Genomic DNA, 15,679 nt, shown 5'->3' with positions numbered 1-15,679 from the left:
CTCCATGAGTCTGAAAAGCAATGTCTCGCTGTAGGAGACACAGTACTGCCACAGAGGGGAGCACGAGGGGACAGGCAGAAAACACGACTGCCCTGCTCCTCCAGCCTGCCTTTCCAATAAGCTTCTACTCTAGAGTTAAATCTAGGTCTTCATGAATAATTATTGTAAAAAATCATAAACAAAACAACACGGACTAGCAAGCAATAGCAGGTCTCTTTCTTAGTTCTCCTGTGCTATGGTGTGAGTCTGAAATGTCTCCTGCAGGCTCCTGTTTTTACTGCCCAGTTGGCTGAGGATTATTTTGAAGGCTGTGGAGATTTTAGAAGGTTGGGCCTGCCTAACGTAAGTAGGTTACTAGGGAAAGGCCTTCAGTTTTAAACACCTCACAACCCCTGCCACCCCACAGCTGGTTTCTGCTTTCTGATCTGAGGGCAGTGAGGGGCTCAGAGCACCAGCCTAGAATCCCCCAGTGAGGGCTGGGGGCGTGGCTGAGTGGTAGAGCCCCTGCCTAGAATTCCCCCAGGGAGGGACTGGGGGTGGGGCTAGAATTCAAATGGCCCTAGAACCCATTTCTAAGACTAGAAAAAAAACAAAAAACAAAAAACGAAAAAATGGAGGGGATGAAGGGAGAGAGGGAGAAAGGAGGAGTGGAAGAGAAGGCAACATGCTCTTCTTGCCCATGTTTTCTCACATATGTGTTTTGGGGGGGATTTTTCTTTAATTTATGTAAGTGTCTTGTCTGCATATAGGTATATACAGCATGTATGTTCAGTGTTCATGGAGGTCAGAATAGGCAGTCCAATCTGCCGAAACTGGAGTTACAGTGTGAACTGCCACATCAAGTGGCTGCTGGGAACTGAACTCAGATCCTCTGCAAGAGCAGACAATGCTCTTAACCACTGAGCCTTCTCTCCAGCCCTGCGGAGACCCTTGGGAAGACCATCTAACACCGAGGAGCTAAGGACATGGAGAGAACAAGGGTTGGGGGAGAAGAGTAAGAGGTGAGGAGTGTTTCTGAGTGTGCAGCCCTTCTGAGAGCAGCCGCGGGGACCCCTCACAGGGAGCGAGCCTCCCTGTCTGTCATCTGTAGCCCAGCTGGCCTTAGCCTGCAGAGTAGCCAGGATTCAGGCCTATGGCCCCACTCCCAGCTCTTACCTTCTAGGAAGGTGCCTGACGCTTGAGGGAAGGACACACCCCCCACCCTGATGCTCATGCCTTTAGCCTCACTGGATCACCCTGGGGGTGCAGTGCTGTTAGGATTCCCATGCTGGTTTGCAGGAGGAAAGGAAAGTTCATAAAACCAAATCTGACCCAAAGTTCCCAGTGCAGAGGCTTGGACGGCAGCCCACAGCGGCCCGACTGTGCACTGAAAACAAGACACGAGCTAGGGAAAGCCGGTCTGTCCCAACTTCAAGGCCGAAGGAGATTTGGGGTGGACAACAGGAGACTACAAGGAAGTTAGACAAGGGAGGAATCAAAAAAACGGGAAGCCTCGTTCTGAGGGTGAGACTGACCTGCTAGACATTGCTAGAAGAAACAGATGAGAAGACAGAAAAGCGTCTGACAAGGGGTAGGGCTGGAGGGTGGGGGCGGGTGGGGGGCAGGTGGGAGGATAAGAGGGAGGATAAGCAGGAGGCAGCGTCTAAGGGTTTGGGGGCAGGGAGACAGGAAGTAGGGTCAGAAAAATCTGTCGAAGTTGGAATAGATCAGATCTCCAGGGAGAGGACAGAGCTGCAGGCCCCCCTGCTTTGGGTTTGAGAGGAAATACTGCTCAATCAGACCTGCCTTTCTCTCTGGTCACATGACCCACGCTAGTATAACAGCTTCCTACCAACCAAGTTCCTTATGATTTCTGGCTCCCCCTCCTTTTTCTGTACGAAATTGGCTGCGACAATTGCTAAAACTCCTCTTGCACCTCAGGAACCCCCAAGAAACCTATCAGAAGCCAAGCAAGGCAAGCCAGCTTAGCGTGTGCAGGCAGGGGCATGATGCTGGGATTGAGGAGCGGCTGTGGGGTGAGGAGGAGGCTGGAGGATGTCTGTCAGAGCAAAAGAGTAATGATCAAACCCAGAGGCTGGGAGTGGGGAGGTGAGGAACCACAGAACTCACAGAAGAAGTGATGGGGACGGGGGAGAGAGAGACTATGTGTTCCCAGCAAAGGTTACTAACCAAGTGGAAACAGAGTCACTTCCTGTAGAGAAGAGTCCTGTATACAGTCAAAACCCCAAGCTTAAGCCAGCCACCTGTGCCCTCTGGGCTTCCATAAATGTGTGTCTAAAATTTGGGGAGAAACAGGCCATAGAGCAAGGAACTGGCTTAGGCTTCCTCATTGGCTACCCTAGTTCCCCCCTTTTTGGTAGGATCCACAGCCCTGGACCAGAGGAGAACCAGGTGGAAGAAACCCCTGAACTTGCCCAAGGAGGTAAGCTGATGGGATGGGAAAATGGGAAAGGGTGGGGAGTGGGCACCTGAAGCTGAGGAGAGCCAGGGTCGGCAGGGCTTGTTTGCCTTCTAGAAATTTCCTTTTTCTTCCAAGACACACCTTCCTGTTCTTTCCAAGCCTCTATGGCTGCCGTCCTCTCTCACCAGCCACAGCTAAGCAGCAAGAAAGGGAACGGATCATCGCAGCCACTTCCTATGAGCTGTGAGGCTACGGGAGGAAAGGGGCCCTGGAAAGCAGAGGGGGAATTCCCATGGGAAGTCGAGTTGGTCTCCGCCAGAGACACAGGATGGTAAATGTAGTAACTGCAGCTTAATATCCCGCCCAAGGCTAAGTCAATAATTGCTCTGGGCAGTTCTGGCAGGTGGCTTGAGCAAGCGGTGGTGAGCAGTTTGGTCTGGGGACAGGAGAGAACCAGAGAGGATGTGAGTAGTCTGAACCCTGCAGAAAGAGGCTGTACGCTCTACAGGTGGGGAGCCCCTGATCCTGTATCTTTCCCCCATCTTCCAGAATGACCCCAGACTGGCACAGTTCCTTGATCCTCACGGCCTACATCCTCATCTTTCTTACTGGGCTCCCTGCCAACCTGCTGGCCCTGCGGGCCTTCGTGAGCCGGGTTCGCCAGCCCCAGCCTGCACCCGTGCACATCCTCCTGCTTAATCTGACCCTGGCGGACTTGCTGTTGTTGCTGCTGCTGCCCTTCCGGATCGTGGAAGCTGCATCCAACTTCCGCTGGTACCTACCAAAGATCGTGTGCGCGCTCACGGGCTTCGGCTTCTACAGCAGTATCTACTGCAGCACGTGGCTGCTGGCGGGCATCAGCATAGAACGCTACCTGGGAGTGGCTTTCCCGGTGCAGTACAAGCTATCCCGCCGGCCACTGTACGGAGTGATCGCTGCTCTGGTGGCCTGGATCATGTCCTTTGGCCATTGCACCATCGTCATCATCGTTCAGTACCTGAACTCAACCGAGCAGGTGGGCACCGAGAACCAAATCACCTGCTATGAGAACTTCACCCAAGCGCAGCTGGATGTGGTGCTGCCCGTGCGACTGGAGCTGTGCCTGGTCCTCTTTTTCGTCCCCATGACAGTCACCATCTTCTGCTATTGGCGCTTTGTGTGGATCATGCTCACACAGCCCCATGTTGGGGCTCAGAGGCGACGCCGGGCGGTGGGCCTGGCTGTGGTGACGCTTCTTAATTTCCTGGTGTGCTTTGGACCTTACAACATGTCCCACCTGGTGGGGTTCCACTTGAGGCAGAGTCCCTCGTGGCGGGTGGAGGCTGTGGTGTTCAGTTCCCTCAATGCCAGCCTGGACCCTCTGCTATTCTACTTCTCCTCCTCCGTGGTACGCAGGGCCTTCGGGAAAGGTTTGCTACTACTCCGCAATCCCGGCTCCTCTATGCTGGGCAGGGGAGCCGAAGAGACAGTGGAGGGGACCAAGACAGACAGGGGTGGGAGTCAAACAGAAGGGGCACAGAGCTCTGACTTTGTCACCGAGTGAGTATAGAGTCGCCCGGATCTTCCCGAGCGTCTAGGTCACTCAGAAGTTGGGCTGGTTAGCAGAGCTCCTGAAACTTGGTAAAAGATAAAAGGTTATAAAAAAAAGAAAGACACCCCTTCACACACACACACACCCCACCCCTCTGCCACTGTTCTCTCGGATCTGCAGAACCTCTTGGCTAAATTTTCCTGCCCAAGGAAGCACAGCTCCAGGATACAAGAAGAAATGGCTGCACCCCTGCACCCCTTTTCACACCTGTGAAATTACACTGGAGGCAGGGGCTCAGAGGCAAGGTGACTAATAGGAGTGTGGCTGTTTTCTTCAAGGTTGGAAACACCACCTAGAGACATTGGTCTGGCTGGTGATGCTGGGAAGAAGCCAATGGAAAAGACAGGGGAGAGATGGTGGGAAGAAGAGGAATTCTGGGAAAGCTCTAAGCCACGGGCTTGCGGGGGGGGGGGGGGGGGTACAGGGCTCCCATCTCTGGTGATCTTGGTCTTTCTGTATCCGATTGAGCTGTGCCTTGCACATGTGCTCCGCTGATGTTCGTATTTCGGTCTTGTCTCCGCCGTTACACTGGGATCTGGGTTACCCAGTGCCTGGTTTATCCTCAGTGTCACTGCCCCGGGACTAGGTGCAGATCCATGTCTTGGTACCCGTCTGTCTGACATTGACAATGACCTGCATGGAAAGAAAAAACAAATCTGGTTTGGCAGGTTTAAAATAAATATTATGAAAGTCTGAAGCAAATGTTCACAGTTTTTGGCACATACTTTCAAATGACAATATCGTAAGGGCCAAGGGGTTGAGGGTCCCACCTGGGCCTGCTGATCTACCAGGCAGCTTTGAACCTGTTCCTTCCGGCTCAGAGCTCACAGTTCTCTGTATCAAGCCTGTCTTCAGAATCCTTTGCCTGCCCGGTGCCCTCTCTCCCTTCTTTATTTTTTTTTTTCTTTTCTTTTTTTCGGAGCTGGGGACCGAACCCAGGGCCTTGCGCTTGCCTAAGCTCTACCACTGAGCTAAATCCCCAACCCCCCTCTCTCCCTTCTTGATCTGCCTGCCTAACTCACTTCTCCCCAAGGAGCCCAGTGACCTTCCTCTCTAGTGCAATTAACTCTAACATGACTGCAGAAGTTGAGAAAGGAGGATTGTTAGTTTGAAGCCAGCCAGAGGCTACGCAAGAAGACTCTGTCCTTTTTTAAAAAGTATGTTAAAAATGTAAAATCACCAGAAATGAAAAATTGTTGAGACAGGGTCGCCCATAGGTGGCTGAGGTTGGCTTTGAACTCCCTGTGTAGCCAAGAGTGACCTTTAACTCATCATCCTCCTGCCTCTACCCACTCCCCAAGTGTAGAATATAGGCGTGCATCACTTCAACTGTTCTGGAAATGAATTATTAAACTCAAGGACCAATGAAATTGGCCCAGCTGGTAAAAGCATTCACTTGTATAAATCTGATGACCTGATTTTGATTCTTGGAACCCACAATAAATAGGATGTGATGGTGTGTACCTATAATCCCAGTACTCCTGAAGCAATGGGAGTTAGGGACAGGGGTCCAGCTAAGCCTGGACTACAAACATGGCAGAGACAAGAGATTCACCTTTACAAAGTGGAAGGAGAAAAGGGACTCCAAAGTTGTCCTCTGGCCTCCACATGCATACATACACATATACAGGCACACACACACACACACACATAGTCACAAACACACACACAGACACACACATACATAGACACACACACACATACACACAGGCACAAGCACACACACAGTCACAAACACACACACAGACACAAGCACACACACAATATTAATAGACTAAAGTTATTTATTTTTGAGGCAGGGTCTTACTGTGTAGCCTTGGCTAGTCATCAGCTCATTATGTAGACCAGGCTGACCTTGGATTTACAGAAACCCATCTATCTCTGTCTCTTGAGGGCTGGGGTTAAACCATGACTGGTTAGAATAAAATAATTTAAAAGCCAACTATAGGCCGATGTGGCAGGAGAGAAACGCAGGCAATGTTCTTGCTTACAGTGAGTCTGACACATGCATGTAGCTTGCAGATGAGCTCAGCAAACCACGGAACTGAGAATGGGACCCCCATCGAAGGAATCAGAGAAAGGACTGGAAGAGCTTGAAGGGGCTTGAGACCCCATATGAACAACAATGCCAACCAACCAGAGCTTCGAGGGACTAAGCCACTACCTAAAGACTCTTCATGGACTGACCCTGGACTCTGACCTCATAGGTAGCAATGAATAGCCTAGTAAGAGCACCAGTGGAAGGGGAAGCCCTTGGTCCTGCCAAGACTGAACCCCCAGTGAATGTGATTGTTGGGGGGAGGGCGGTAATGGCGGGAGGATCGGGAGGGGAACACCCATAAAGAAGGGGAGGGGGAGGGATTAGGGGGATGTTGGCCCGGAAACCGGGAAAGGGAATAACAATTGAAATGCAAATAAGAAATACTCAATTTAATAAAGATGGAGTAAAAAATTAAAAAAAAAATCAGATAAGATTTTGAGGGCCTGGAACACAGTTCAGAGTGTTAAAAACACTGCATGCATGGACCGGAGTTTGGATTCCTAGAACGCACATTAAAAAGTCAGCGGTGTGGTACACAGCTGTAATCCCAGCGCTCCTGTGCTGAGTTTCCAGCCAGAGACCAGAAGATCCCCTGGAAGTGTGTGAGTGGGCAGCTAGCCTGCAGATAGGACAAGGTAGAAGAGAACACAACCCAGCTGCCACATGCACCATGCCACACCCATCTCCTAAGGTCCCAATGACCAATGAAGGCGCAATCCTGCCAGCATTCATGCTGTGGAACCAAGGAGTTTATTGGGCTTCCTTACAGAGCATAGGCGAAAGCTTAATTACAAGGCTGTATGGCTGCTGCTCTCCCCAGCAGGCTATCCCTGAAAAGCCTTTACCCGGCTTACCTACAGTCACATAGATGGAGACTCCCTCTCCTCACTGCCCCCCAAGACCCCGAAATATAGGCTGGCCTCCTCCCAAGGCCTTACTCAATTAAAACAGGGTTGTATACAACCGGTGGTAGAGAAGGGCTTGGTACTTAGGCCAGGGTCTCTCCATGAAGGGTACGAACAGTCAAGAAGGTCATCCAGGGCAACCCTTTTGCAAGGGTGTGCCGTTGAACTCAAGGTGGCGGTTTCTTGCCACAGAGGTTTGGCCCTTGCGACACCCAGATCGCCACACATAGAGCAAGTGTATAACATCTAATGAGATAAAAGTTAACAGCATTGGGAGCTCACTGATAATGTGAAGGGCATTAACTGCTCGGCACTGTGGTAGAGAAGGGGCTGGAGAGGGTTCCGGTAAAGACCAGGTCAGGGGATCAAATCCTAGGCCTTCCCCCCAACACACAACGCCTGCTCTTTCTTTGCACTGGATTGGTCTAACTATTTGGCCACGTGGCTGGGACCTGATAAGACCTGTTTTATGGAAGACGCTGTTCAGTGTGGCCCCACAGGGTAGAGCAAAGACAAGAAGTTGAGTTTCCAGCCACTGGGGATGTTCAAACACATTAACTGCCCCAGTAAGACGGTCACTCCCAATTTCCATGAACGTTGGAGGAAGAGACAGCAAACACACACACACACACACACACACACACACACACACACACACACACACACACACGAACACTGAGTAAGCGGATTTCCGATAAGCATTGAGCCGACTAATTGCTGGACCTCCAGCCCTGCCATCCCTGGGTCGTTAGCAACTACATCTACGTGAGCTCTTTTTCTGTTGGTAGGACAAAACATAAGAAAGGAAGCCTTTGGAAGAAGGCTCGATGGTAAGAGTCCTTTCTGGGCAAGCATGGGGACCTGGGTTTGAATCCCCAGGAGATGCATAAAATGCTAGGCATGGCTAAGTGTGCTTGAAGGACAGAGACAGACAGATCCTGAGAGTGCCTTAGCGAGGCAGCCTAACCAAAACCAAAATGATGGGCTTCTGGATCAATGAAAGTCTCTGTCTCGAGGCAATAAGATGGACAGAGGGGATACCCAAAGTCTTTCTCTGACCTCTCCTTGTACACACGGCATCCTCAGGTGCATATCACACACACACACACACACACACACACACACACACACACACACACAGGAGGGAGGGGGAGGGAAAGGGGGAAGGAGAGAGAGAGAGAGAGAGAGAGAGAGAGCGCTTTTTTTTTTTTTTTTTTGGTTCTTTTTTTCGGAGCTGGGGACCGAACCCAGGGCCTTGCGCTTCCTAGGTAAGCGCTCTACCACTGAGCTAAATCCCCAGCCCCGAGAGACAGCGCTTTTACTATACTGAACAGCTTAGAGGCACAGCATTGAGCCTTGGCTATCCCCCGTATTAGTCATGCTGTTCCCTGGGAACTGTGGCGAGCTGCCACAAGGAAGAATCACACAGCATGCATAGCCTAAGCACAATAGAAACTCGTAACTGGAGTCCGGTTTCTACTGAGTCTATCGCTTTCACCTCAATTTCATAAAGTCTAAAAATATCATTGATTTGGGTCATCTCAGGTCCAGGACCCTCTTAGAAGTGACAGCTTGCTGAGGGGGTAGAGATCCCGAGGACACGAACAACAAGGTATCTGTGCTACCTGGCGGCTTCTGTAGTCGGGGAAGGAAGTAGTTGAAAACCTGTTGAAAGCCGGAGAGACGATGATGGCTCCATGTCCAAGAGAATATGCTTGCAGAAGACTGAGTGCAGTCCCCAGCACCATGTCTGGTGGGCACAATCACCTGAAGCTCCAACTCTAGGGGATCTGTCGTCCCCTTCTGGCCTCCTTGAGTATCTGCATACATGTGCGTGTACCTGCATGCAGACACACGGACACAGATACACACAATTAACTGAAAATAAAATAATACCTCAAGAAGAAAAAAAGGGGGGCTCAAGAGCCAAAAAGAGTTAACAAGTAGGTCGACTTTGTATTAGGGATGTGGAGGGGAAGGGAGGGGAGGGCAGGGCAGGAGAGGGGAGGGTAGAGGAGAGGGAGGATGGAGGGGAGGGGAGGTTGGGGGGAGGTTGGAGGGGAAGAAGGATGGAGGGGAGGTTGGGAGGAGGTTGGAGGGGAGGGAGGATGGAGGGGAGGGGAGCTTAGAGGGGAGGGAGGATGGAGGAGGGAGGTTGGGGGCAAGGAAAGGCCCCGGCTTGCAGCTCTTGTCAGTTTCTAAGCCCTACAAACACCTCACCCCTGGGGCCAGTTTTTGCCAAAATTAGAATACTGAGTATGATTTTGCCAAGGGATGCTGATGAGAAACTCATGCACACCAACCCAGCAATCAGACCCTGGAGAGGAAACTTCCTCATTCCCTAGCAGCAGGCAGAGAGGGTCTGCTTGAGGGTTTCCATAAGCATCGCTCAGCCTTGCTGCCTGGGCCTCCTCCAGGAGCATCCGGGTGGCTGTAGAATTCTGGGGCTCTGTCGGTACCCCCTTCCCTGCAGCACGATGACAGATGGGTAAACAGAAATATTAGTGCCTGGTTAATGAATAACACAGACGGCAGCTGCCAGCAGGAAACAGAAGTGGAGGGAGCTGGAGGCAGACCTGCAGGAGCGAGGGGGTGGGGGGTGGGGGAGTTGGGGGATGGGGGATGGGGACTGGGAGATGGGGGGTGGGGGATTACCACTGAGCCCCGGCTTCCCTTTTCAGATGCCACCATACCCCAATCTCCAAAACCTCTGACCACAGCAGAGTTTGTGTACATAAAGTGTGGGCATTCTGGTCCATTTCTGTGGTCGGAGACAGTTGGGGGATGGTAATGGCCCAGACAAAGGCACCCTCCAGTGTTTCATCTCCACTGGCTTTAGCCTCCCTGCCTCTCAGCCCTGGGCCTCTGAATGTTTTCCCTCCTTGGCCTTGCTTTTTACCTCCTGGGGTTAAAAAGACTTTTGCCCTGTTTTCTTTTCCTTCTTGTTGTTTTCCTATAGTTACAGGAAGTGAGGCCATTTCTCATCTACAAATTGCACATCTAACCAGGAAACTGGGGCAAAGATCGCCAAGCCACATAGCAGTAGCCTTCACCCAGTTACCCACTTGGCAATGGGTGGAGTGTCTGCTGAGGCAGAAGACTTGATGATGGTGGGACACTGTGCTGGCCCCGGTCAGCTGTGGTCTTGCAGCTTACTAAAGGAGGGGCTATCCTCAGCTCCAGAGTAATCTCAGGCTCCCTCTCTCCGTGATCCGCCACCCCCTGCCATCTGTCATGCTGAATGGTGACCAGCCTCAAGGAAACAGGAAAGTAAATATACGGGTCACAGGTTTAGCTGTGTTCACTGAACATGTGTGCAGCTGTGTGCTGTTTCTATGGTGTCACGACAGACACAGGCCCACCTGACCATCAGGGTCATGGACACTCGGTCATCCACAAACTCTGACCAGGGCCAGGACTGATCTCATGCTAGCGACCCCGAGGTGGATAAGAAGTCTGGGATCCTGAATACAGGTGGCTGGCACTCAGCAGAAAGGGAGACAGACTGAACAGTAAATAAATACCTTATCTTGGGGGACACGGGGAGGGGAGCACAGGAGACAGAGCTGTGATGATACTTGTGTTAGAAGATGATATGATGACTGCTGTTAGTGTGTACGCAAAACCAAGAAATGAACAAAAATGCGAAGACAAGATTTTTGAAAAGGGAGAAAGAGGAGGTAGGTGACTTTGGAGGCAAAGGCGGGAGGTGGTCTGCAGGGGAGACAGGCCTGGGGTCCACAGGAAGATCTTGTCTCAAAGAGAGAGAGAGAGAGGGAGAGGGAGAGAGAGAGGAAGAAAGAAAGAAAAGGAGGAGAAAAAGACAATAGGAGAAGGGGGGAGAGGGCATGGACATTGAAGGAAACGAAGGGAAGGATTCCAGGGAAGGAGGAAAACCTAAAAGCCTGGAGCATACTGTGACCTCTTGCCTTAAAGGCCAGAGAACAGGAAAACAAACAGAAGACACTCAAGAGGAGATACCCAACACTGTGAAGACAGGAAAAGCGAATCAAAAGTAGAAAATGACTTCTCCGGGCACAGTGGGCAGCCGCTTTTAAACAAGAGGGTTGAGAATGATGCAGACCGATCGCACCAGTTGAGAACCAGAAAAGGAATGCTCCAAGCAAAGAGCCTAAGACCAACCCACAGCCTGAGCCGGATGACCGAGTGCCCAGAAGGTCTCTAAGGCTCAGGGCAAGAAGCATGTAAACCGCCACACCTGATCTTTCTTGTTAGTTTTAGAAAACTTAGGTAAGGATTGGAGAGGTTGCCCAGTGCTTGTTGCTCTCACAGAGGACGCTATTCCCAGCACCCACAGCTCAAAATCACCTGTAGCTCTAACTCCAAGGGGGATCCAACGCCCTCTTCTGGCCTCTGAGAGCAACTGCACACAGGCGTGCATACACACACACACACACACACACACACACACACACACACACACACACACACCTACATACACACGATATAGTAAGTGTGAGATATTACCATCCTTAGCCCTATGCATCATGGCCACTTCCCACTTTCTGGTGGCAGCTGCTTCTGCCTCTTTTCAAGGGAATATTATCTTACTTAGTATTAAAGAAATGTGCTGGCTTTATTATAATTCTTAATATCTTCTTAACATCTATAATTCTTAGCTTTTAGTTTCTGATTTGATCTCTTAATTTGTCTAATGGTGACATTGATCTAGCTCTTTTTTCTTGCGCAATGAAATGTAGTGTGCATGCATGGTCCTTCCAGCCTGCATCTTCCCGATGTGTGGTAACTATGTCAGAGTGACACCCTGTGTTCACATTATCCTCAATGCATTGGGTCCACTCAGAAGGAAGCACTACAGCTCCTTTTTCTGCCCTATACACTTTCCCCTTTGTCTTTCTCCCTCCACCCCCAGAATAAATAATTTCCCGGTTCTGTTTGTTTGTTTTTTAAGATTTATTTTATGTGAGTACACTGTAGCTGTCTTCAGACACACCAGAAGAGGGCATCAGATCTCATTGTAGATGGTTATGGGGCGACCATGTGGTTGCTGGGAATTGAGGCTAGCTGAGATATCCCAGTTTCCTTCTGTTGTAATAAAGCCGTGACCAAAAACAACTTGGGGAGGAAGGGATTTATTCCACTTTACAACTTTAGCACATTATTGGGAAAGTCAGCACAGGAACCCAGAGGCAGGAGCTGAGGCTGAAGCCACGGAGGAACATGGATTTCTGGCTTTTTCCCAATGGCTTTCTCAGCTTGCTTTCTTATACCCCCAGGACTACCAGCCCAGAGTGACCCCGCCCACAGTGGACTGGGTCCTCCTGCATCAATTAGCAATTTAAAAAAGAGCCTACCGGATGTGGACATGAGCCAATCTGATGGAGGCAATTTCTCAGGTGAGGTTTCTTTCCTCTTCCCAGGCGACTCTGGGCCGCGCTGAATTGACCTCCGAAGCCGGCCATGACATAAGCAGAACCAAACATGTGTGGGCTCTCTGCTGTGGGTTCGATGTGCCCAGCTGCTTCAGTTCCGGCTTCGACTTCTCTAAAACGATGGACTGTACCTTGAATTTCCAAGCCAAACAAACCCTTCCCTCTCCTATGCGGCGTAACTGACACGAAGCTTGAGTAATGCGGGGCCTTTGTGCCATTGCTACTGCACACCTAAGCATTAGCAGGAAGTCAACGCTCTGATGGGGACCGCGTCCTGGTTACCACCCTTAAAGCCCATCTCTCCCTTTTCCCTACTCATTCATTCATTCATTCACTTTACACACTGATTGGAGCCCTCTCTGCCCAGTCCCCGCCTCATACAGGCTCTCTCTCATCCCCTTCTCCTCTAAGAAAGGGTAGGACCCCCTGGGTACCAACCCAACCTGACATATTAAGTCACTGCAGAGCCAGGCATATCTTCTCCCACCGAGGCCAGACAAGGCAAACCAGTTACGGGAACAGGATCCACAGGCAACAGTCATGGTTGCCCACCCCCGCCCTCGCTCCAGTTGTTGGGGTACCCGCATAAACACCAAGCTGCATAGCTACATATGTATGGGGTTGAGGGAGGCCCATCTCCTAGAGAGTCACTTCCTCAAGCCAGGTTAATGCCTTCTAAACGCTCTGCACGGTCCCCCGCACAGCGCCCCCTGCTGGGCACTGGGTGTTTGAAACCATGAAGACATCTCACATTCAAACCACAGCTGCATTCCTCAGGCGTCATATTGCCGCCCAATGTCCAGAGGCTCCACGGCCACCGCCAGCTCCTGAGCCTTCTGTGGATTTCACAGTGGCATCTTGGTCAATGCTTGGCCTTTCCCACTATTAGCTTACAGTCTAAGGTCAGCCATGTTCATTACCAGTGACTGCTCAGTCGTGTTTCCAGCTTTCCGGTGTTGCGCATCTACTCACATCCTCCTTCAATTTATGGGTACCTGTTTCTAGGCAGTTTATTGTCCTTAGGTTCTGGTTTCAGGGGTCGATAAAGGGAAATTCGCCGGAGTGAAGAAATGTCACAGCAGTTAGGTTGCTCTGGTAGAAAACCAAGTTCAGGTCCCAGCCCCACATCACACAACGCACAACTGCCTGTAACTCCAGCTGCAGGGATCTAGCTCCCCCTTCTGGCCAGTGCTGTCACCTATACACATGTGGCAAATACTCAGACACATTTATTAAAACTAGACCTTTAGCTTCCTGTCTGGCCTCCATCCGAGAGCTGCAGTCATGGCCCTGCACTACCCCATGGCCGTGGGCCTCAACAAAAGCCACAAAGTGACAAAAAACGTCAGCAAGACAAGACACAGCCGCCGCCGCGGGCGCCTCACCAAGCACACCAAGTTCGTGCGAGATATGATCCCGGAGGTGTGCGGCTTCGTGCCCTACGTGCGGCGCACCATGGAGCTGCTCAAGGTGTCCAAGGACAAGCGAGCACTCAAGTTTATCAAGAGGGTAGGCAGTATGTGGCGGAAGCGTGGGTGGGGTGTGACTGATGGCGATGGCCATGGCTGACAGGCTATGACTCCTCACAGGTGGGCACGCACATCCGCGCCAAGAGAAAGAGGGAGGAGCTGAGCAACGTGATGGCAGCCATGCGGAAGGATTGATGCGGAAGCAGCCAAGAAGGATTGATGACCCCTCCCCCAATAAAAGATGGTTCTTTTTTTTTTTTTTTGTTAAAGGTTTATTTATTTTATGTATATGAGTACACTGTAGCTGTCTTCAGATACACCAGAAGAGGGCATCAGATCTTACTATAGATGGTTGAGAACCACCATGTGGTTGCTGGGGATTGAACTCAGGACCTCTGGAAGAACTGTCAGTGCTCTTAACCCCTGAGCCATCTCTCCAGCCCCCAAAAGATGGTTCTTAAAAAAAAAAGGGGGGTTGGGGATTTAGCTCAGTGGTAGAGCGCTTGCCTAGGAAGCACAAGGCCCTGGGTTCGGTCCCCAGCTCCGAAGGAAAAAAAAAAAAAAAAAAAAAAAGAACAACAACAAAAATAGACCTTTAAAAGTGAATTCATGCATCGAATCCATCCCTCATATTTTTTCTTTTTTCTTTTCTTTTATTGGATATTTTCTTTATTTACATTTCAAATGTTATCCCCTTGTCCGGTTTCCCCTCTGGAAACTCCCCATCCCATCCCTCCACCCCTGCCTCCATGAGGGTGCTCCCCCACCCACCCACTCCCTCCCTCCCGCATCCCTCATAATTTTTATTTATATATTTTATATAATATATAAATGCCTGGCCAAGACTTAACATTTTGTTTATTTATTATGGGGGTGATACATGCTAGAGAGCACAAGGTGTGTGTGTGGGGGTGCCACCATCCCTTGGAGAAGTAGAAAGTGTGGCCTTGTTGGAGGGAGTTTTGAGAGCTTAAAGGCCTTTAGAGTCTCTCTACCTTAATTCTAGCTCTCAGCATCCTGCTTCTCCCAGATGGACTTATTCCTCAGTAACCATAAGCACAACTAAACCCCTCCTTCTGTTAGTCACTTTCATCCTTCTATCACGGTCTTTCATCAGAAAAGTAACATTCTGCAGATCCTCTTCTGGGCTGGCAAGAGTCAATCAGGCCCTCTGTCAGTCACTCATGCTAAAAGCTCCAAGAGGCCCTCTTTACCAAGAGCGCCTTGTTGGCTGTGTTCTAAAAGTTCCTTCTTTCTATGTCTATTGTGTCTCTGAACTGAGCTCAGCTCTGAGAAGAGAAAGCCACACCCATGTTAAAAGACCCGTTAGAACTTCCTGATTGTGGAGGGTTGGGATGTTGCAGATCCAGAGCCAGATTATGGTCTATCTCTACCCAACTCTTCCAGATTTAATAGCTATTTTGCTGCATGACACTCTCTTAGTACATAGTTCTGGCTGGCCTAGATCTGCAGCCCAGACTGGCCTCCAAGTCAGAGATCTATCCGCTTCCACGTCCCTGGTGCTGGGATTAAAGGCTCCTGCCACTATGCCTGGCCAAGACTTAACATTTCTGTGCCCGTGAGGTGAAACCTTTTGCAGTGTAACTAGCAGATCCCTGGCTTCTGCCAGATGAAAGCTAAGAACCCCATCAGACAGCCCCTAAGGGGCTATCAGCCCTAACAGAGGGCATCCCATCCCTGTGTTGCTACCCTGCCTACCTGACACTTCCAGCAGCAGATTCAAAAGATATCTTGATTTATGACTTTCTTTGGTTACGTAACTGAAAACCTGTAACCACATTGGACCATGGAATCTGGGGCAAGCTAGATCTGTGTTTCCCGGCCACTCTCATTGTTT

General features: G+C 50.5%; 2 protein-coding genes and 1 long non-coding RNA gene across 6 annotated transcripts; all 3 read left to right on the top strand.

Moving 5' to 3' along the window:
- The first annotated feature begins 1,322 nt into the window (after positions 1-1,322).
- Ffar2 (free fatty acid receptor 2) lies at positions 1,323-4,694 on the top strand. 4 transcript variants are annotated; one of them, XM_087653839.1, is made up of 3 exons: positions 1,323-1,503; positions 2,361-2,422; positions 2,951-4,689. In XM_087653839.1, the coding sequence occupies exon 3, from the start codon at positions 2,952-2,954 to the stop codon at positions 3,942-3,944; it is 993 nt and encodes a 330-aa protein (XP_087509965.1). In that variant the 5' UTR covers positions 1,323-1,503; positions 2,361-2,422; position 2,951; the 3' UTR covers positions 3,945-4,689.
- Positions 4,695-7,594: 2,900 nt separating this feature from the next.
- On the top strand, positions 7,595-10,779 carry LOC148007321 (uncharacterized). Its single transcript, XR_015650602.1, has 3 exons — positions 7,595-7,768; positions 8,484-8,881; positions 9,898-10,779. It is a non-coding gene; the product is annotated as an uncharacterized LOC148007321 (long non-coding RNA).
- Positions 10,780-12,760: 1,981 nt separating this feature from the next.
- On the top strand, positions 12,761-14,076 carry Rpl36l2 (ribosomal protein L36 like 2). The gene is made up of 2 exons (XM_087607113.1): positions 12,761-13,861; positions 13,942-14,076. Exons 1-2 carry the CDS (start codon positions 13,637-13,639, stop codon positions 14,014-14,016), a joined length of 300 nt encoding a protein of 99 aa, XP_087463239.1. The 5' UTR covers positions 12,761-13,636; the 3' UTR covers positions 14,017-14,076.
- Positions 14,077-15,679: the final 1,603 nt, after the last annotated feature.

This window comes from Rattus norvegicus, chromosome 1, assembly GCF_021556685.1.
Source record: "Rattus norvegicus strain SHRSP/BbbUtx chromosome 1, alternate assembly SHRSP_T2T, whole genome shotgun sequence".
NCBI classification, from domain to species: Eukaryota; Metazoa; Chordata; class Mammalia; order Rodentia; family Muridae; genus Rattus; species Rattus norvegicus.
Note: the sequence above shows the minus strand (reverse complement) of the source record. Positions and strands in the feature narration are given on the sequence as shown.